This window comes from Euprymna scolopes, chromosome 16, assembly GCF_053919585.1.
Source record: "Euprymna scolopes isolate OS-2025 chromosome 16, ASM5391958v1, whole genome shotgun sequence".
Classification (NCBI taxonomy): domain Eukaryota; kingdom Metazoa; phylum Mollusca; class Cephalopoda; order Sepiida; family Sepiolidae; genus Euprymna; species Euprymna scolopes.
In genome coordinates this window covers 56466185-56490403 of record NC_136497.1, presented here as the reverse complement: position 1 = coordinate 56490403, position 24219 = coordinate 56466185, and the positions used below count along the sequence as shown (strand labels likewise).

At 32.9% G+C, this 24219-nt stretch overlaps 1 protein-coding gene across 2 annotated transcripts in view; it reads right to left on the bottom strand.

Annotated features, from left to right (window-relative positions):
- The window catches only part of LOC145295978 (GATOR1 complex protein NPRL3-like), an 81679-nt gene that overhangs the window by 40917 nt on the left and 16543 nt on the right, over window positions 1–24219 (bottom strand). For both annotated transcript variants that reach the window (XM_080141914.1, XM_080141915.1), the window contains exons 2-6: window positions 15222–15279; window positions 13063–13104; window positions 10807–10999; window positions 8972–9125; window positions 8422–8494 (exon numbers count right to left, since the gene is read on the bottom strand). In XM_080141914.1, the coding sequence (XP_079998040.1) occupies window positions 8422–8494; window positions 8972–9125; window positions 10807–10999; window positions 13063–13104; window positions 15222–15279 (520 nt within the window). The remainder of the gene's footprint in view (window positions 1–8421; window positions 8495–8971; window positions 9126–10806; window positions 11000–13062; window positions 13105–15221; window positions 15280–24219) is intronic.

The window sequence follows — 24219 nt, the reverse complement described above, 5'->3', positions numbered from 1 at the left end:
CTTGTCGGGTTTGTCGGGGGTATTTACGTCGAGAGGGTACAAGTGCTTGTAGTTCTTCGGAGCATTAACAGTTAAAGTACTTGTAGAACAGGCAGAGGGATGCTACATTTCATCGATGGGACAGAGGCTGAAGCTTAGATGACAGTTCAGGACCTATCAGGTTGGCGACTCTCTTTTGAACCTTGTCTAGGAGTGAGAGACTAGTAGTAGATGCACCAGCCCAAATATGACAACAATACTCCATACATGGGTGAATGGTGGCCTTATAGAGGTACAGGATACTTTCGGGCACTAATAGCTTTCTAGCACGGTAGAGAGAACCTACCTTTTTCGCAGCGGTCCTGGCAATGCTCTCAATGTAATTTTTCCAACTCATGTTTCCTGTAAACGTTTAGGAGTTTAAAAGATGTACTTTCAGATAAAGAGTCTTTGGCCATTGCTATTGGTGGTAGAGAAGGTTTCTTGTAGTTATTGAAGGAAACAAGTTTAGTCTTGGCAGCATTGAATGTGACCATCCATTTTTGTCCCCATTCCACTACAGATTGGAGGTCGTCCTCTAGTGTTTCTGTCATTTCTTTAGATATGTGTTTTTTTTGTTATTAGTATTATTACTCATGGTTGCTTTATCTATATATTAATACGATAACGTGCGCATTATTTTGTGTCATGCTTACATCTTTTTTCTTTCGAGTGACTGCCCTTTAATTATTATAACTTTCCATTTCTTGCAATAAATATTTTTACCATAAATTCTTCATAAGTTTTGGTTCCAGTTTCGATTATAGCTGAAATATACATATTTTTTTTTCTTCATAAGTTTTCGTTTCAGTTTTGATTCAAGCTGATGCACCCAAGTCATATAGATATATTTTTTTATTTTTGAAATCACAACTTTATAATATATAAGAATCGATAGAAAATTGACTCTATAATAATATATATGAAATCTGCATAGTTTAAAATATCATATTTAAGCATATTTTACAACCGGGCTACGCTGGGCATCCCTGCTAGCTTAGATAAATACTTTTGTAGTTTTAACAAAAGAGCTATAACAATATTAGGGTGTCTCTATTTACGCTAAACATCCACAGAATGCCAACATCAATATATTACATATAAAATAGTCCACTGTAAAAAAACATGAATTAACTACAAAATAACCATCTCTTTTGGCAAATTAAACCTGAATAAGTTATGTAAATATGTGTACAACAATGTTTAATGAGTTTCCATGTGTATTTATGTGCATGTATGTGTGTGTGTATAAATGTAACTGGTTGCATATTTAATAATAAGAAAAAACATGGTAGAAATGGTTGTTTTGTTTTATTGCATATCAACACATTTTATGTTATCTAATGCTAAATCCAGTAATTTTGAAAAAAAAAAAGTTTTATGCTTTAAATTGTTTATATCTTCAAACATTCATGCTGTTTAATTTGATTCTTTTGTTTTATGGCATATCAACCCTTTTCAGGTTCAATTATTTTGGCAAAAGTTTTTATCTTTTAAGTTGTTTATATCTTCAAATATTTAATCATAGTGTTTAGTTTGGTTTAGTAGAAAAAAATTGTTTTTTTGGGTTTGCCGAATATGATTGAGCTTAGCAAAGGGAAAAAAAATCAATAACATCAATGTTTGGTTAATTTAAGTTAGGAAGCCAATATTTTCAAAAAGCCTGATATGGTAGCACTGGTATATGGCACAAATAGGGAAAATTATAGGAATAAAAATTAAAATTGCTTCTTTACAATTTTCTAGCGATCAGAGAAACAAGATTCAGCAATTAATTTTTTGTATAGTTTGGTGAGGATGGAGCCCAGCTCAGCAGAACATTTCTTTAGAACTATAGCAGAAATACCTACAGGTATATTTGAAAACATTATTTATATATATATATATATATATTATTGTATATTTAGGAAACATTTTTCATTTAAGCAAACATTATTAAAAATTAAAAAGAAGTTAAAATTAAACAGAAAATGTTATTTTTAACACTGTTTGCTCATACATATATATATATATACAGCCGCTTCGTATACCCTTCGGAATAACAGTATGGAGCAACCAAACACTCTTGTTATATAGGATTGCTGGCTTCTCCCCTGGACTACTATTCCTCCAACCCGATAATAACACTCTGGAAGATATTGAACTCCTTCTGATAATAGACTGCCCAGGTTGTATGAAATTCCTTTTCCTATAACTATTATTCACCACTTAAATAACATTTTCAATATATGTGCTGAAAAGCAAAATACGTGTTTACTCACAGCTGAACATTTTCCTAACCGCATTTCATTTCCTCTGATGATATAAGCCAGTATTGAAAATCCATGGATTAAGGAAATTAACATAACTCCCCTCTATATATTCCTTGTGTCAAACAATAAATTCTCTTAATTGAAATATATGTTTTTATATTTTGATTTCCAGAATTTAACTTCAATCATTAAACTTATATATTGCTCTATTTTTAAATATTGAGCTTTACCTTTTTGGCTAGGATCACCCTGAAAGTATTACATCACATTTTGTTATCAAGTAAGATCTTTGACTTACTTGTAGTTTCATCAAATACTTTTGTATGCAAAATCCAATCCCGCATTTTGCTAATTCTTACCCTCTGATGAGAAGGAAAGTATTTCTTCGAAACTCCGCGGATTAAGGACTATCCACTTATCAAGTGTTTCATTTTCAGATTAATTAGGTTTTTAACTCTTTTTCAAAGTGTTTTTAACATGTTTTATTAACTGTTTGCTCTTATATATATATATATATATATATATATATATATATATATATATATATATATATATATATATAATAATTATTATAGTAAATAATTATACACATACATATATATATATATATTTAATAATTCCTATAATAAATAATTATATATATATATATATTTAATAATTATTATCATCTATATATTAATATGATAGCGTGTGTGTTGTTTTGTGTGTCACGCTTTCCGGCAAATTTGATTGATTGAGATATAATTCTGGAACAGACATTTAATTTCGGAATACACATTTACGAACGCTCCAGGTTGCATTCGATTAGCATATTCTCACCGCTATATTTGTTTTTAATTCTATAAAATTTAGGGTTTATCTTTCAAAAGTTGTTAACAAATAATTGATTTTAAGTTATTCCATAGTAAAAAACGATAACACAAATTTCTTGGCCGACGGGGACAAAAATTGAGCAGTTATTTGTTTTTTTCATTGTTTATTTTTTTTTACATTTGTTTATTGAGAAAGAGAGAGAGAGAGAGACGCTGTTAATTAAAATATTATTGCTACTACTACAAAATTTACATGTAAACAAAAGCCAAGATGCATATCTGTTATGAAACCTCGAACTCCATGAAAAGCATTGACGTTACTAACCAAAAAAGCGACACATTAGCGAAACAAAACTGGTTTTGTACATAAATTTTTTTATAAAAACATTAAACCTAACAATATATATATATATATATATATATATATATATATATATATATATATATATATATATATATATTAAATGACAGTTCCTTTTTCTAAATAAATTATTTTTATTACAACATTGTTTTAACTAAAATAGTTTTATGAAAAACTGTTTTTGGTACATAAAATATTTTAATCTATATATTAATACGATAGCGCGTGTGTTATTTTCTGTATCACATTTATTTTTTTTTCTTCTGAGTGTCTGTTGTTTAATTGTTATGCCTTTCCATTTCTTGTAATAAATAATTTTACCAAGAATTCTTCATAAGTTTTGGTTTCAGTTTCGATTATAGGTGAAGGATTCAAGTTATATATACATATATTTTTTTTCTTTATAAGTTTTGGTTTCAGTTTCGATTCAAGCTGATGCACACAAGCTATATAGATATATTTTTATTTTTGAAATCATAAATTTATAATAAGAATGGATCGAAAATTGACTCTTATAGTAATATATACGAAATCTGTATAAATTAAAATATTATATATTTTACAACCAAGCTATGCCGGGCGTCCCTGCTAGCTATACTTTTGCAATTTTAACAAAAGAACTACAATGATATCAGCGAGTCTCCATTTATGCTGAACATCCACAAAAATGCCAACATCAATATATTACATATGAAAGAGTCCACTGTGGAATTTCCACAGGTCCCACTAGTAAATAATTATATATATATATACATACATACATAGTAGGGATAATATGTATTCGATACTTGCTGCAAAAATTTTATTTTTCATTTTAATAAACACTTATAAAACGGAATTCAAAACAAAATTTTAACTGTATAAAGCTTGCATCATAACGAGTATATTTCTACGCGGAAAGTCAACATATTCATTTTAGAAAAGATATCAAAACGAAAATTCTTAAATTGCTTGTGTAAAAAGTATTCGATACATAGTAACAAATGAATGAAATTTCCTAATTTCATTCATTTGTTTGTTTGGATCTAGTCTAGAATAAGGAGCCCAATCCAAGTGCCGATGAAAAGGGACACATTCCGATTGACACCGGTTGACATTCAACCAGAATGCGTTTTTTAAACTGAATTAAGAGTGCGTCTCTATTCTATCCATTTGTAGCAGTATTTTTTTTTTAATTTCAAATATTAGATTTTTTTAATACCACATAGAATTTTGGCTTCTTCAACTTTGGAATTTTTCTTAGTCGCAAATTTTTCGATTGGTAGGTGTAAATCGTGTATTGAAGACATCTGCAATGCCTTGCTATTATCTGACATTTTTAATAATGGTTAAAACCCAAGAACATAGTGTTCATCTGCAAAACAAGATTATTGATGCCCATAAGTGTAGTGAAGGGTACAGATTGATTGGAAAACGGTTCAACATGCATCCTACAACAGTAGGTTCAATAATAAGGAAATGGAAAACGCATCATACCACTATCCATCTTAATCGGGCTGGTGCCCCAAAGAAAATTTTGAATTGAGCATTGAATAGGATGACCAGAACTGTTTCAGATAATCCTCAAGTTACCCACAAAGAATTGGTAAATGAGCTGGAAACTGTAGGGATTAATGTTACTAAACGCACAGTGACTAATGCATTGCGAGAACGTGGACTTCAGTCCTATGTGGCAATGAAAACTCCTCTTCTCATCAAACGACAAATCAGAGCCAGACTTGAATTTGCAAATAATTTCTTATCAAAACCTGCAAGCTACTGGGACAATGTAATTTGGCCTGATGAGACCAAAATAGAGTTATTCAATCATAATCACCAACGTCAGGTTTGGAGAAAGAAGGGAGAAGAGTTCAAGCCGAAGAATACCATCCCAACTGTTAAATTCGGTGGAGGAAACATAATGGTGTGAGGCTGCTTTTCTTCCAGCGGCACTGGAAAAATTCATATCATTAAAGAACGTATGAACAGTGCCATTTATTGGGATATTTTGGAGAAAAATTTGTTCAAATCTGCTCAAATGTTGAATTTGGGTCAACACTGGATATTCCAGCAGGACAATGATCCCAAGCATTGTGCAAAATTAACACAGAAATGGTTTGTTGAACATAATAAAACGTGTTGCCATAGCCCAGTCAGTCCCCGAACCTTAATCCGATCAAGAATTTGTGGCGAGAGTTCAAAGTACAGGTCAGTAAACATCAACCTAGTAATCTGAAACAATTGGAACAAATTTGTAAGGAGGAACGGTCTAAAATTCCTCCAAATAGGTACCATAACCTTGAATCGAAGTATAGGAAACGTTTGCATGCAGTGGTAAGCAACAAGGGTAATGCAACAAAGTATTAAATGGTCATTTGTTACTTTGTATCGAATACTTTTTACACTAGCAATTTCCGTTTTGATATCTTTTCTAAAATGAATATGTTGACTTTCCGAGTAGTAATATGCTCGTTATGATGCAAGCTTTATACAGTTAAAATTTTGTTTTGAATTCCGTTTTATAAGTGTTTATTAAAATGAAAAATAAAATTTTTCAGCAGGTATCGAATACTTATTATCCCCACTATATATATATATATATATATATATATATATATAATTATTAGAGTAAATAATTATATATATGTTTAATAATTATTATAGTAAATAGTTATAATATATATATATATATATTTAATAATTCTTATAATAAATACTTTACTACTTCATTTAATCACATAAATTAATACAAAAAAGTATAAATTTATGCATAAACTTTAAGTATTTACTTCAACAGTGCTCAATACGTAGGTAGAGCTAGGTAGTAAGTTATAAAAGCTTAATCGCCATATATATTTTATAACTTAATGCTGGCAAAAATAAAGTCTGCACTTGTAATTTTTTTAAAAACTGTAAATTTAAGCTAAATTTAATGTAACTGTTTAAACAAACTATACCTCATTTGATTCACCTTTTATTTCTCTATAATTTTACCTGTTCATATTTGACTTTTAATCGAAATATTCTAGTGTTCATGTCAATTTAAAAAATAACTTCAAATTGAGGAGGCAAAAAGAAAGTCTAAACTTAAATTATCGCCCCCTAAATCAGTTTTAAAATATCCACCAACAGGCAACAAAGCATCTCTAATCGTAATTGTTGTTGTCTCTGGTTATACAGTGTAACATTTAGTCCATATGCCTTGACTTTCTTTTAGTGATCGTCAGGAGCTCATTAATCTCCACCTTTCTGGTTTATCCAATCGAGAACAGAAAACGGTACGAAAGACTGTACAAAAGCACCAAAACACTGGCAGTGTACGTGATGCCCCTAAATCTGGTCATAGTAGAGTTACTTCTAACAGGGAAGACAATACTATCAAGATCCACAGCCTAAGAAACAGATTTGGAACGGCTCCCCAAATCCAACAGCAGTGCTCTCTTTCTACTGTCAAGAACAGATTAAAGGAATTCAATTTGCAAGGATATGTTGCAAGACGCAAGCCAATGATTTCTGTAAAGAACAGAAAGCGCCGTCTGGACTTCGTCAGATGCAATGAAGATCATGACTTCATATTGGTCAAAAGTGCTTTTTAGCGACGAAAGCAAGTTCAATAGGAGGGATGGTAGGCGTCGGAAGAAAGATGAAGAATTTAATCCTAGGTTCTCAGTTTCACCGCAGCAAGGTGGTGGAGGTTCAGTTTTGGTGTTGGGAATTATTAGTACCAATGGTCTAGGGCATACAGTTCGCTTGCAAGGTTGAATTAATTCGACCAAGTACATTAATATGTTGACTGAGCATTTTCTACCCTACTTTGGTCGGAATTTGGATGATAATCCCATCTTCATGCAGGATGATGCTCCCATTCACACAGCTGGCAATGTCAAAAGGTTCCTGGAAGAGCATGATATTCTGTGTTTGGATTGGCCTGCACAATCTCCAGACCTCAATCCTATCGAAAACGTATGGCATTACATCAAGCAACAGCTACACAATGATAAAATTTCAAATTTAGAAAGAACTTTGGACAAAAATTAAAGAAAAGTGGGATGCCCTTTCCCCAGAGTATTGCTGCAGTCTAATTCAAGGAATTCCCAAAAGATTGCAGGCTGTCAAATTGCAAAAGGGCTATGCTACTAAATATTAACTAGTTCATTGTGTTCCTGTTGTAGTTGTGTTGCATTAATGTCCTAAAGTTACATTTAAATAACAATTTTTCATTGTGTGAACTTTCTTTTTGCCTCCTTAATTTGAAGTTATTTTTTTTAAATTGATGTGAACACTAGAATATTTCAATTAAAAGTCAAATATGAACAGGTAAAATTATAGAAGAATAAAAGGCCAATAAGATAAGGTATAGTTTTTTTAAACAGTTACATTAAATTTAGCTTAAATTTGCAGTTTTTTAAAAAAATTACAAGTGCGGACTTTCTTTTTGCCGCCTGTGTGTGTGTGTATATATATATATATATATAAAATAAATAGAAATTCTGAATTAAATCATGTTGAATTACAACAAAATTTATTGTTTGACAAATGAGAACAAATAATTTTTAAAGTTTTAAATGTTATTAACAAAATGGTTACGGGTAATGATAAATTTTGCTTATTAGCACATAAATTGAAAATTAAATTTAAAATTACAGTGTAAAATTTTCTAATTACCCATATCCATTTTGCTAATAACATTTTCTCTGATGAGATGAGCCATTCATTGAAAATCTATGGATTAAAACTTTAAAAATTATTTGAATTCCTTTGTCAAACAATAAATTTTGTCATAATTCAACATGATTTAATTCAGAATTTCCATTCATATTATTGCTCTATCTTGCATATTGAGCTTTCTTTCTTCGTCTGCTTGGGATTGTCTTATAAATATTGATACTAATATTTATTTGGACTTTAAGTTTACAGTATCATACTATCTGTAATTCTATGGCATTTCAGAATTATTTATATCGGATATTTAGATGCCAACAAGTGTAAAAGAACTTACCTGTCATAAATAGACTTAAGTTCTCGAGCAAGTTGACTGCGTTCTAAGATCATCTCATACGGACATTCAAATCCTAAAAGAATAAAAGATCATAAATCAATAACTGCACAAAAAAAAAAAAAAAAATTGGTTTCATAATTATATGAATGCATAAATGTATGTTGACGTCAAAATCTGATGGGGGGGGGGGGATGATCCTTTCTATTCTCTGCAGCCCATTTCATATAGAAGAGATGTTGCTATCTTTTTGCATATTAGTACAGTCAGGGAGCAGGGAGGGAATTACAAATGCCTGATAGTTTGAAGAAAGATGCAATTAGAGTAGAAAGCCTTTCAGCATATAGGAACCTCTACAATGAAGAGGTAAGATTTTGCTGATTGTTCGGTTGATTTGGTGTATTTATGTAGAGGGGAGCAGCAAGTTCATTAAAGCACACTCCATTCAAGTACTTGTAAAACAAGCAGGAATAATGTTTTCACCTGAAATATGTTGGTTTAAAAAATCAATAATCTACATAAATATAAAAGTTTTTTTAAATATTTTTATTACCATCAGGTAAAGGTGTCATTTCATCATGGACTTGTTGCATGGCTTTGGTTTGTAGAGTGAGGTAGTTACAGCGGCATTCTTCATGGCGAATGGCAACAGTGATTTGTTTGGTAAGATCTTGATAGTAATTCACAACAGTTGTGTCCACAGAAGCCTAGGAAATATACAAAATAAAAACAAAATAATTAACGCTTGTTTAGAATACAAGATTTTGTGAATTATTATTTTAATTTTGCCTTGCATATTATTAGTCGAATGTTTGTTCAAGGTGACTTTAAACTTGAATATGTTAAGCATCATTACGCCTTACCATTGCAGGCTGTTTCAGAGAGCTGAACCACAAACAGAGAATGCTTTCTTTTGTTGAGACAAAAATAACAATGGTTCATCTTCTGCGAATGAATACAAAGACCATAACTAGGCATTGAAGTAGATTTATATTCTTGTTGATAATGCTGTATGCCAGAATCAGGTCCCCTCACACTGCTCAAGTGATGATCGGGGTAATCATCCAATGCCGCCTTGAGCTATTTGCACATCTGCTGGTTGGCTACCATTTCCAGCAGCTTGTATTACATTTTCTTTAACAAAAAACAGAGTTCTTTATACATATGTTGAGGAGTTTATACACGTTGGTATGACACTGCCATATCTCTTTATCACCATTCTGTCTAGTGGTTGCTATAAAAATAAGCCTCTTTTCATGAAGAAAGAGGACACAAGGAGATGTGTGCTGAGAGTTTTCTTCAAGCTTATGTTTAGAGCAAAATGACTCAAGAGAGAAAGACCTTTAACTAATTATTTATTATTTTTTTATTTTTTTTTACACGGTGATCACCACTTACCAAGGCCCGGAAGCCACTCAGGGATAAGGGTTATTGCAAGTACATTACGTTAGTGTGGAGATTTGATGAAGAGTTTACTTAAGGGGGCGGTTCATTAGGAATTTGTTAACGTTGGACTTGAAGACATCCAAGTTGTAGTCCGGTGGGAAGCAGGCAGACGGAACAGAGTTCCACAGGCGTGCAGTTCTAAGAAAGAAGCTTTGTTCATGGAATCCGCATTTTGATTTAGGCACAGATATAGAGTGGGGGAAATTTTTCACAGTGGATTCAGCTAGACGAGTGTTTTTCATGAAAGATTGGCGAGGGGAGACCAGAGATTCTTAACTGAAATGAATGATGCACACAGATGGAGACATTGAGATATCATTCGCTTAGATTATTTTCTACATTGTTGGCAATGTCTCATTCGTCCGGCTTCCATAGAGAGACTGATTTGAAAACCTTTGTTTCTCTAAGCTCAAAAATATGACGCTATTCAACATCATTTAACTCTCTTTTGTCTACTCTTTGACCTGTTTCCCCCCTGCCTCAACTTTATGTCACCCATCTTTCGTTCAACCCTGAAACTGATTCTGTTTTACAAATTTGGGTTATTATTAGGGCTATGACAAACGAATATTCTTTTCATTATTTTAACTCGAGTATATATCAGTTAATATCTTATATGCTTTTAGATAGAGTGATGTGGTCCTCGATTGATTAACTGTGTCGGATATATACTCGAGAGTCAAAACAATGATGAAAATATTCTCTTGTCATAGCCCTAGTTATTATGCACTCTGTGTGATCCTTGTCAAAATCTACACTAACTAATATAATCGCTGCTGATGTAGGGTCTGTAATATGTAATAAATATTCTATGGCCAAACCAAAATTGTCTTAGATGCAGTTAATTTGTGAGGGAAAAAAATCAAAACAAAATCAAACAAACAAAAACCTCTGAAAGAAAAGAAAAACTCTTCCTTCCCTTTAAAAAATAAACAAACTTACCCGTAACACAATGACGACATTAAATGATTGTATCGTCTGTACCATTTTACTGTTTGGATTGTGCAAATGGAGAGGGTACCCAACAAAGCGAACATCTTTGATTTTCACATCAAAGCGTTTACCACATAAAATCGTCTCTGCAGCTAACAACGTACCAAGGGTTTGGATGTTGAAACCAACAATGTTATGACTTCTGAAATAAAAACAGACAATAATGAACATTAATAACGCATTAAAAACTGAAGTTTCATACAATTGCTTAAAGAAGAGTCAATGAATATTTGTCGGGTCATGCTTTTCTTTCTCATACTTTGCTGATATGAAGTAGAGGAGAAAAGAGATCAGTCAATAGTAGAAAGAGAGAGAGAATGATAGAAGAGGGGGGGGATAATTCACAAAAAGAGGGTGTTATATCAGTTGACAGTGAGAAAGAGAGAGACAGATGACCTAAAATATTAATGCATTTGGAAAGTAACCTATGTAATGTATTTTCCTTTATCAATTTAATCAAATATAGATTATGGTGGCATTTGCTGCTCAATCAAGTTTTAATTTAATTAAAAGTAATAAAAATACAGCCTTGGTCAAAATTATGGAGAACCAATGAAAAATCGAAATCATGATTCAAACTTATATATTTAAAGGTTAAGAATAATGGAGTAAACATTGATAAATCTATTTTAACAACAATCAATATTTGGAATGTCCTTCTTTTGTCTTTATAACAGCTTTTATTCGTTTTTTTGCATATTATTCGCTAAATTGTTGCAGGTGGTAGGATTTATTTTCTGCCACTCTCCATGAAGTTTGGACTTTAATTCATTTTTTATGAACATTTGTGCATTCTCACTCTTTTCCCATCTTTTAGATGGGACCACAAAGTTTCAATGGGATTTAGGTCTGGGGATTGAGAGGGGGGGGGGGCACTTCATCACTGTAATCTCTTTTTTCCAAACCAACTCATTGGAACTTTTGAAGTATGGCATGGGGCATTGTCTTGTTGGAATATTACATTACTTGAAATGTTATCATTAAATATTTTAGTCAAAGAGGTTTAGTAAACCTGGAAAAATATATATGTACGGTGGATATCTTTTTGGTTTCGAGCACAACCACCTCCTTTATTTTGTGTCCTCTTCCCCCTTCCTTGAATTGTATGTGTTCATAGGTGACTCTTCATGCCAGCCAACCCTGCCCTTAAATTGTATGTGTTCATAGGTGACTCTTCATGCCAGCCAAACTGCGACAGATTTTGCCACAGAATTGGCACACCCAATCAGTTTTGTTTGCAGTGACATTACTGGGATGCAAGATAGGTTTTGCACATTTACGTAACTGGCTTTTGAGACCAGCAAGAGATGGGCACAATTTTCCACATATGTCATAATTAGTGTGGTAACTTTGTAAACTTGGTACTGGACCCTGTTCGCCTTTGTGAATCAGATGTTTGTGAGTACAAAACTGTATGCGGCTATTCTCAAAAGATTCTAGGCTTTCATGAATCAGTTTCCACCATTTCTATCTAAAGCTATTTTTTCCTATATAGTTCAGATTATATCTATACTCTAATAAATTTTTTTTTTTTTTTTTGTGTATTGATATTCATATTAAAAACCATTTTTTCTATTTATGTAAAAAGAAAATACAATTTTGTTATATATGGATCATAGAATTGCATTCATCTGCAAAAGATCTAGCTAACTTGCATTGCATAAAAAGATTATAGCAAACACGAACCTCTTTCTATATATATTTATGTATACGTATATATATTTGTTTAAAAAATTTCGCCTACCAAACTTTTCTGTCAGACTTTGGTCTACAGGCATGAAACTTAATATATAGGGTATTTGAACCCATGTGAAACTTTATATTTGGGTTTTAGCCAAGAAAAATTGGTGCAAAAGTATGAAACTTAAAGAAATGGAATTTGCCAGGTGAAGATTGAATGACAGCATTACGAATATGCATGCATAACATAATAGCTATTGGTTCATGTTTGAATTTTTAGCCTTGCAGCAAACATGTCTTTATAGCTCAAGCATTAATGTCAAATGAAAAAGTAAATCATAGGCTAAACATTTTGGTTTTGATTCTCGGTGATGGTGCACAAGTCATTTTTTTTTTTAACTTTTTAAATCATTACTATATATTGGCTCCAATATAATATAATAATAAATATGAAATCTGCATTTATCAAAATATCATATTTAAGTATATTTCCGAGCAATGCCGGGCGGCCTGCTATATACTCACCCCAACAGAGTTTCATTTTCTTTATTAGACTCACTTTCTTCACTGTAAAAGAAAAAAAAATGAAATAACGAATAATAGAAACAAAAATCTGATTAATCTAAATACAGTGAATAAAATAAACCAAAATCCAATTAAAAACATATATAAGATTTACACACTACATATATTTTTGTTATGCAATGATTGGTCATTAACAAAAATGTGTACTTTGATTATTTGTCAGGGTGAAAAAAAAACCTACATTTTCAATTTAAAAAAAAACAAACTCTTTGCTTATCTTTCATTTACAATATTAGTTGTGGAAAATCTTGCTATCTAAACAAATTAAAGATTGCCTCAGTCAAAAATGATTTCCTAAAACTTATGTTGTGCTTGTCATAACATGAGAGCCAAGAAGTGGCAGATGAAAACGTTTCAGAACGGTTTTAAATGATTTGACAGGTCTTATAATTAGTGTTGGGACGATTAATCGGAATCCAAAATATCGGAACTTTTTAGGATATCGAAAAAATCTGATGCCAAAAACGATTCTTTTTATTGTGCTATTTGTTTATTTTTAGTTAAAACTTGTTTTTTCATGGCTCATATTAATGATGAAATGATAAATATTTATTGATTTTAAACTATCAGTGAAACTAAAATTTACGGGTCATCTCCATAAGTGCATTTATACGTTCAGGAAATTATTTCATTGTTCTTGCAATAATTTTCCACCCAAAAAATACCTCTTATACTTAAAAATTTAAAAGAATCAGAATCAGTAATTGTATCAGAATCAGGAATTTAGAACAGAATCGGTAATTGCATTGGAATCAGGAAAAATATTGGAATCATCCCACAACTACCCATAATGCTAGAACATTGATCCACACGAGATAGGTTCTTGTACAACTGTTGAATCACAGTAAAACGGATGACTTTACTGATCACAAAAAATGTGATGTGAATATTAGATTTAGGTTTCGACAGCAAGACAGAGATGCCACCTGTGTGAACAGAACACTATTTAGTGTTTCAGCAAACATTTGATTGGACTTTGAAAAGTGTAAATGAATAATAACAAAATCTAAGTAATTGGAGCCATGATCATCTATCTATCTCTGGTCGGGCTCCTTGCACAGACCAATGTGACCTTATCTCTCTGGATTTCCCTGTTTTCCATCAGCTGCCTCAGAGCTTCAGGATCACAGTTGATGTCATGTTCAATTTGTTGGATGTACGTAGATCTAGGTCTTCCTATGCTCATGTGCCGTGGAGTCCACATCAATACATTTTTCACCAGCTCTTCCTTGCTCCTCTGACAGTGACTGACAAAATGTAGACGTTACTCCCTGATGGTACGAGATATGGCAGGTAGGTTGCCATAAAGTTGCTGCTATGTAGAGATGATCTTACCAAGATATATTTAACACTGTTTGTAGCATATGGGTGCATGCGCCATCTAGTTTTCTTTTCAATCTTTTGGTGAGTGTGCAAGTCATGATCATAATTTGCCAAAATGTTAACTGATAATAATGTTAAATATTAACGAATGTTCGGATGATTAACTGACATTGGAATCAAGGATTGTGAAAATCGGAATTTTTAGGGATAGCGAAAAAAATTTGTGTCTATTTTCTGATGCCAAAAACGTTTCTTTTAATTTTTTTTTTGTTTGATTTTGTTTAAAACAAAATTTTTAAGTATTTATCGATTTTAAACTACCATCAACACTCCTAGTGTATTTTTGCTTTTGTGAAAATATGTGCACATTTTACATGAGTTTTTGCAATAATCCAAAAATTAAAAACAACAATTCCATAGCTAAATAGCTAGAGATTATATAAGAACCAAGATCTGAATTAGTAATGGTATCGGCATCAGGAATTTACAACAGAATTGGTAATTGTATTGGAATTAGAAATAATATTTGAATCATCCCATCACTAATAATTACAGATTGTCTATATGTTAATAGCGTTAACACAAGGCAACTGAAAGCATCTATTTTATCTAGTTGGTATGTGATACCTACTGTCTCAATCACGTGATACAAGTAATATTGTCAACACTAACTATGTCATATCTAAACTTAGTTGAATTTCCACAAATATAGCTAATCAATATGATATTGCATCAAATCTAGAAAGATCTTGGGAGTTAAATTCATTTTTACTTACACTTTTGCACTGTAATCTTCAGCAATTGTTACTGCATATGGATTTGTGAAAGCATTTGCTGAAAAAAACAATCATAAACATAAGTAATGGTATTTCTGAATTTTTTTGAGATGAGGATTAATAATTTGGATTATTTGGATTATTCATCTTGAGTGTTATTTTCATGTTTCTGTTTAAGGTTACATTGGCCAAAGCAGGCTCATGGTGTAATGGATGAAGTACATAATTAAACTTGATTGTAACTTATATTCTTCTGGAGATTCTAAGTTCAATCCTCAGTGCAGGCGACATTCAAAAATACAATTACGAATCACTTAAGACTTTTACCCAATCATAGCTGACAGAATGATGTACTCCACCTCCATGGATTAAATAATGGCTTTCGTTTAAAATTCCATGGATTCTATGAGTTTAACAGAAAAATTCCAGAGTTTGACATGATAATTCTAAAGAAAGTCGGAGTTTACATTAACCGAAACATTATGAAAGTAACACTCAAGACAGTAGTCCAAATAATACAAATAAATAATGGTATTTGACAGATTTTTTAAATGTAATTCAGTCATGAAATTGTATAAAGTTATTTGTTATCAATGAATTATATCACCAAAGCAATTTGATGAAAAACATTGTTAAAACTTTAAAATAAAACATTTTAATGAAAAACATAGTTAAAATTTTAAAATAAAACATTTTGATGAAAAACATAGTTAAAACTTTAAAATAAAACATTTTGATGAAAAACATAGTTAAAACTTTAAAATAAAACATTTTGATGAAAGACATAGTTAAAATTTTAAAATAAAACATTTTGATGAAAGACATAGTTAAAACTTTAAAATAAAACATTTTAATGAAAAACATAGTTAAAATTTTAAAATAAAACATTTTGATGAAAGACATAGTTAAAATTTTAAAATAAAACATTTTGATGAAAGACATAGTTAAAATTTTAAAATAAAACATTTTGATGAAAAACATAGTTAAAATTTTAAAATAAAACATTTTGATGAAAGACATAGTTAAAATTTTAAAATAAAACATTTTGATGAAAGACATAGTTAAAATTTTAAAATAAAACATTTTACGCTCAAGCAGGATTTATTGACTTTACTCCTGCATTTAACTGTGGAGCCTTTTGGAAGGTGATGCATGATGATGGTATACCCCCAAACTGCTCACCCTAATCAAAGCCTACTATCTCTCCACCTGCACTAAAGTCTGCGTGTATGGTCAAGAGTTATGCTTTTTGACATTCACTCTGGTGTCTGACAAGGAAGTGTTCTCTTGCATATGCCCTTCAATTACATCATCTACTGGATCTCATCAAATAGCCTGGACAGCTTTTATGGTGTAACAATAAGTCATGATCTACAAATATTGGATCTTGATTACACTGATATCACCATATTGAGTGAAAGCTTTGCTGACATTCAATCGGCCATTGGAAAGATGCAATCTTATGCTTCAAGGATTAGTATGAAGGTAAACGCCAATAAGATAAAATTGCTGCCGGCAGGTCATCTTCCAAATGAAAAACAGCTGGTTGTGTTTGACATGGAAATCCTTGATCACCAAAACAGGCCAACAGGAAGGAAGAAGACATCTTCAACTGTATCAGCAATACTTACACTGACTTATGTTGACATCGATTGCGGCTTTGGTCTTGAAAAGAAATAAGGCTGAACACTAAAGTGAGGATGGTCCTGGATCTGACTTTAAATCGCATCCAATGGTAAGGCCCCATTTTGGGGGTTGTGAGAAATGTGAAGTTGTCCTTTAGTTACCATTGCTCCCAGGTACCATTTTGGCCCAAAGTTGGAGATATTGGCTTCAAGACAAAAAATGCACCAAACATTACAGGCAACTGGGGGCCACCTGTGAATTTATATTTTCTTGACAATTCCTCCTTTGGAGAAAACTGGTTTGACCCACCTAGGGTGAATGCTGTACAACAATAAAGTGAGGATCTACCAGGCCCTTGTCCACATCATTCTTATTTATGGCTGTGAGACTTGGCCTATGCGGGCAAGTGACCTACGCAAACTGGAGGTATTCTACCATCACTGCTTACGCCACATCGTCTGTGTCCACTGGCAATAGTTTATCCTCGACCGTTTACATTCGCTGTAAGATCCAGTGCCTATAAAAATCTCTCCTTGTCAGATGCCTTTGTTGCTTTGACCACAACCTTCAACAACACCCAGGCGACTGCATGTATGAAGCCATCAACCCAACACCACCTTCACCAGGCTGGAAGAAACGTGGCAGTGGTCAACTCAAAACATGGCTCAGGATAAGTTTAGCAGAATGCCGAACTGATTCTGGGCACTCATCTTTACATGGTCAGTTACTGGAACCACAAATAGCTTGTGCTCATAACGAAAGCAGCCTTGGATTGCCATGCTTAGTCAGCTACTTTTTGGGACGTGGTGAACTTGTTGGAAAGAGCCAGCTGAACTAACTAAGATGAATGTCACAATCATGACCATGAGAATTCTAGGTTAACTAGCCTGGGTGCTCGGTGTTGCCTGGGTGTTTGGAGGTGTGTGTTGAGCAAAAAAAAAAAAAAAATGATAGTAAGCAGGCAGGCTTGAACCCGTACTGCAAAGGAGAAAAAGAATGTGAAAAAAATGTGACGTCTTTACTGTTGCACCCATCGCCAAACCGGAAGTGATGTAGGTTTAAATTAAGGCTAGTCAATCGAAAAGAGGGGATGACTTTCGAAAATATCAGTGAAAAAAGTGACCCCTTCCTGTAGAAAAGTACATAATTGAGAGTGAAGGAATTAATGTTTTTAGCCAATTTTTTTATATTTGTCGTCCGAAGGGTAGAGCTTCAAAATGATACCGATCTTGTGAAAATCTGTTGCCTCTATCAAAGGTTTTTAGGCAGACATGGAAACATATATACATACTTTAAATAGACAGGTGAGATTTATATTATAGATGTTGTCAGTAAAAGTAGAGTATATTTGTTCTAAATGATGGGGTTTCTTTTGCAGCAAGATAGAAAATTACAAAAACAAAACAAATGGCAATAACTATTTACTAAGATGAAAATCTGAGGGTGATCCTTTGTAGAAGTACTCGATTCTTAAAAGAATCTGGGAGGAGAAAGAAAATACGAGATTTCAAACTGACCAACCACTTTACACATTAAATTCCTCCTTTTTCCCCTCTTTTTCAGATAGATTGCCTCTTTGTACTTTTCCTTTTCCTCCCCTCTCTCTCTCTCTCTCTCTCTCTCTTCCTCCTAATGCCAACAAAACAAAATCAAGTCAGTAAAAAGTCTAAATATGCACATTCATACATGCACATTTTTACATATTCGTGTTCTAGACATTAAATAGTATAAATGTGTAGGCGAGAGGGAAATAAAATTATGCTCTTTCTGGTCATTTGTTATATTGTGTGTGGCAAGCAAAGACGTGTCAGGTATGCAACCATAAATCAATGGAGTAAAAGTGACAATATTGCATCTGTGGCGTTTCTTTATGTGTTCTGGGTCAAAACTCCTTTGAATTTGCATGCAACTGCCAAACCTTGCGGCTTTTAATGTTGGAGATAAAAACCTGCAATCTTACAGATTAATGAATAGCTACAATCAACAAGAAGGACTTCATCTTCATGCAGACCAGATGATCCTGAGGCACGATTTTTATGAGCTCTATGCAATAGTGACTCACTTTTTTGTTTTTTTTTACATGGAGGTCATCACTTATCAAGGCCCGGAGGCCACTCAGGGATAAGGGTTATTGCGTGTACTGTAATCAATGAGATAGTATTGTAGTAATCATTAGTATTGGAGATTTGATAGAGTGTCTTACTTAAGGGGGCGGTTTGTTAGGAATTTGTTTATGTTGGACTTGAAGACATCCAAGTTGTAGTCAAGTGGGAAACAGGCAAACGGAAGAGAGTTCCACAGTCGTGCACTTCTGAGAAAGAATCTCTGCTCATGAAATCTATGTTTGGATTTAGGCACAGATAAAGAGTGGGGAAAATTATTGACAGTAGTTTCAGCCAGACGGGTGTTTCTCGTGAAAGATTGGCGAGGGGGGAGACGAGAGATTGGAGCTTAGACGAGCACTTGCCATGGAAATAACGATAAAACAAAGACAGGCTCGCAACGTCTCTTCTGTGGGAGAGAGGCTGCAGGGAAGAGAAAAAGGCATCCCCCACTAAGCTACGAAGTCTATTTTGTACTCTGTCAAGGCAGAATAGGCTGTTTTTAGCAGCTCCTGCCCAAATGTCGCAGCAGTACTCCATCCTTGGAAGTACTTGGCTTTTATATAGATAGAGAATTGCATCAGTAGTGAGATTACCCTAACAACCTTTTACTACATTATTTCTAGACTTTGCAATATAACATTTTTTTTTTACATAGGCATCACCATTTATCAAGGCCCAGAGGTCACTTGAGGATAAGGGTTAAAGAGTGTACAGTAGTCAATTGGACAATATAGAAATCGTCAGTAATGGGAGTTCGGTAAATTTGTTAACAAGTGGAACGGCTTATCAAAACTTGTTTACGTTGGACTTGAAGACAACCATATTGTAGTCAGCTGGAAAGCAGGAAAATGGAAAACAGTTTCACAGACGTGCAGTTCTAAGAAAGAAGCATTGTTCATGGAATCAACGTTTAAGTTTAGGCACAGATAAAGAGTGGGGGGAATTACTGATAGTGTTTTCAGCTAGACGAGTGTTTCTTGTGAAAGTTTAGCGAGGGGGGGGACCATAGATTGAAGCTCAGTCGAGCACTTGCCATGAAAATAACGATAAAGCAAAGATAAACTCGCAACATCTCTTCTGTGAGAAAGAGGTTGAAGGGAAGAGAAAAGGACATCTCCTACGATGCTACGAAGTCTATTTTGAACTCTATCAAGGCAGGATCAGTCCTTTCTAGCAACTCCTGCCCAGATGTGGCAACAGTACTCCATCCTTGGACATGCCTGGCTCTTATTTTTTACTAAACTTTTTTTTTTTTATCCATTTTTAATTTTATTCAAATTTTTCCTTAATTTCTGGAATTCCCAAATGTTGGCGCCCTAAGCCTAGTAGATAACTCTAACCCTTTCTACATTTGTACTATTTGTGAACCGTACACATCACATGCCTTTGAATATCGATATAAGATTGTTTTATGCAAAGGGCAGATAACCTCTGGCACCTATTAGAGGCTAATTGAAAAAAAGACACAAAATACTTTTATTATTGAGATTAAACGTGTTGTTCTACACCAGTTGCTTAGTAACGAATTACGAGTGAGATTGGTTGGGCAAATGTCTCCAAAGGCAAATCTTTATTGAAATGGTTCAAATAAACAATTAACCAGCAAGAGAATCAGATTAAGAACATGACCATTGACAAATAATATTGATCCGAATTGAAGAATAGTAGTAGTAGTAATAGTCATTGTCACGTCAGGTGACATACTTTTTCTCTTAAAACATTACTTGTACATTCCGCATTGTTTTTGCTTTCTCAAGCTTTGTCATGTTAGTGTATGTTAGAAATTTGATTTTTGCAGTGAAAATCGACTGCTCTATATTTTTTTATTTTTTATATTTTAATAGAGCAGTAATAGTAATAAACACTCGTTTGCTACAACAATTGTTAACAATAATTAAATGGAAACTTGGCCTTTTGGCCGAGATCAAAGTGTAGTACCTGTTCTTCGGATGTGGCACTTCCATTTATTGCCTAAAACTAAGCAAAAATTCTATGAGCAGGGTTTTTTTTCTAGAACTACCCATCTGTGGAACACAATACCATGGGCTGCTTCCCAGACGACTATAACATGGTCGTTTTAAAGTCTAACATAACCAAGTTCTTGTTGTTGTGTCCTCTTAAATAATCAAATCCTACCAAAGTTCCATCATGGTATTGCCTCATTAGCCATCTGACATTAATTAACTTTTAGCTTCATTGCCTTTGTCCCTAGATAAATGGTGACCACCCTCTCTACTAATATATATGTGTGTGTGTGTGTGAACTAATAGTTCTTATATTACAGGGATAAGCAATATGTTCCCTCCATATTTTTGCAACTATATATAATGTACGTGCTGAGTTTGCTAATGAACAACAGATTGTGACAATTTCTTGTTGAACTTGATATATGCTATCCCCTTTCAGACAAGGAGGTAATACCTGGGGAGATGATCTCATGACAACAGAACAAATATTACACTACCCTTCCTCCCTGCAGGAAAAAGCTAATGTCTGCAAGGATCATAACACAACTGTTATTACACTAAATTTCTCAAATAGAGGAGGTAATACATGGGAGGATCGTCTCATAAAAACAAATACTACACTACTCCACTCTTAAAATTGAGCATTAAAAAAATTATAATCTAAAACAGGGGTTTTCAAACTGTGGTCAGCGGACAACAGGGGGTCCACAAGGACAAGACAGGGGGTCCGTGGCCGGACAGCAAAGACTTTTTATGGGTAATTTGATTTTATATATGTTTTTTTAATAAAAACATAATTTTTCTTCTTATAATCTGTAAATGTATGTACCTAAAATTTTAATTTTGTAGTTAAATTTAAGCCTTTTCCTTTAATGGAACCCCATCAGCACCGCCAATTTTAAATTTCGTCTGATGGTTTTAATTTAATCAATTTTTAACAATACATTAATAAATGTGGTAAACTAAATCTATTTTAAACATTTGTTAGTTTATTTTTTATTCTGGTAGTTACTTATCTATTACCATGCAACTAACGCACTAAAAATTCAAAATACATATTTTTAACAAAATTTGTTTCTTTTATTATCGTGATTGATACACATTTTATGTTTTTTTGTCTGTAGAAACATTAAAAATTTTAAAATAAGGTTATTGATAGTTTTTAATTTAAAGTACGTAGTTACAATTTGTAATATTAAAATACTTGTTACTTATTATTTATAGCATCTTATTTTAACCAACTTCAAAATTAAAACAAATGAAAAGATCTGTTGTTCTTTCGTAATGATTTTATTTATTGGCCGACATACGGACGAACTTTCTTTAAATAGTTTCAGTTTATTTCTGCTACTTAATCCATATGCCTTTTTCTATTTTAAATATTTTTTTGTTACTTTCTTTATTCTTTTTATGTTCTGTAGCATTGACTTAATTACTGACGTGTGAGTTTTTACATTTTAAATGTCAAAAGGGTTTGAAATAATAAACATTTTGTTTGGGGATTTTATTCTAATGGTAGAAATACGTTTAACCTCTTTAATACAGCAAAATTTCTTTTTCAGTTGAACATTTAATAAATTTGTTTATAGTGCGTATAGGGCAACAATGAAAAAGGAAGCAAGGTACTTGATCAGCACAAATCCTACACTCCAAAGTTTTCATATGAAATGTATTTCTTTTTCCTATGATTTTGAACGTTTATAAAAATGTAAAGAGTTGTTATTTGTTATTGTTGCTGAAATATATTCGACGTTGTGTTCCTGCATAGTTTTTTTTTACACAAAATTAAATCTCCTGCGTAGTACAGAACAGGATTATAACAGGGCTTGAGCACGTGTCAGGAATTCTTAATGTCTGAATATCTGATTTTTACTTATTTATGTTCCTAAATGACTAAGCTTGCATTATTTATACGAAACATATTTTATCAAATTTTGTTTTTTCAGGGTGCAAACTTTACCCATGGATAAATTTTTGAAACGGAAAGCTCATGATGAAATCAACTCAGAATTTTATACAGAGACAGAAGAGATTGTTGAAAAAAAAACAATGTGGAGTATATTCGATTTGAATTCATTGAAAGTGTATCTAATGCTAACAGACCGCAGTGTTTACTTTGTCATAAGTTGTTGTTGAATAAACCCCTGAAGCCAGCTAAATTGCAGCGACATTTAACAACACTACATCCTCAATTTGCCACAAAACCAAAAGATTTTTTTTAAAGAAAAAGGAATGATTATTTAAAGCAGACAAAAACTTTTGCAATGTCAATAACATCAAATCATTATTACGGGCATCTTATTTAGTGGCACTGAGAGTAGCTCATGCTAAGAAGGCCAATAATATTGCTGAAGAACTTGTATTGCCCTGTGCAATAGATATGTGTGAGGCAGTTTTGGATGAAAAATGTGCTGCGAAATTGAAAGCTGCGCCACTGTCAGATAACACAATTGTGCAAAGAATAGAAAATATGTCAGAAGACATAAAAACTCAGTTAATTGACAGCGAAAACAAGCATTTTTGCATTACAACTTGATGAAAACACAGATATTACCAATGGATCTTAACTCATGGTGTATGTGCGATATTGTTGGGAAAGTGAAATGCTTGAAGATTTTCTATTTTGCCATCTTCTGCCCACTAGAACAACTGGTGAGGAAGTTTTTAAAGTATTGGACTCTTTTCTTTCTCAATCAGGCTTGTTATGGAGCCAGTGTATTGGCATATGTACAGATGGGGCGGCGTCAATGACCGGTATTCACTCAGGTGTTGTGGGGCATGTTAAGAAAGTAGCACCTAATATCACTGCAACACATTGCATGATTCATCGAGAAGCTCTGGTTGCCAAAAAATAATGGATACTTCTTTGTCCAAAGTCTTGTCAGCTTGTATTAAAGTGATAAATTTCATTAAAACCAGACCACTGTTTAGTTGTTTCTTTGCAATACTCTGTGGTGAGATGGGGGCTGAACATTCAAGTCTTTGGTTCATACAGAGGTAAAATGGCTATCACGAGGTAAAGTAATTCAGCGTTTATTTGAACTTAGAGAAAACTGTTGATGTTTCTATGTTCATGATGCTGAACTGACTTCGATAATGGCCGATAAAATTTGGCTTTACAAAGTTGCTTATCTGGCAGATATATTCAACAAACTTAATGAACTGAATTTATCTCTAAATATGTGACTTAGTCATGACAAAATACAAGCCTTCAAGAAAAAACTGAATATATCAACTACAAAAGTTAGTAAAAAAACTTTAGACATGTTCTCTACACTGGACGAATATCTCAGCAACAAT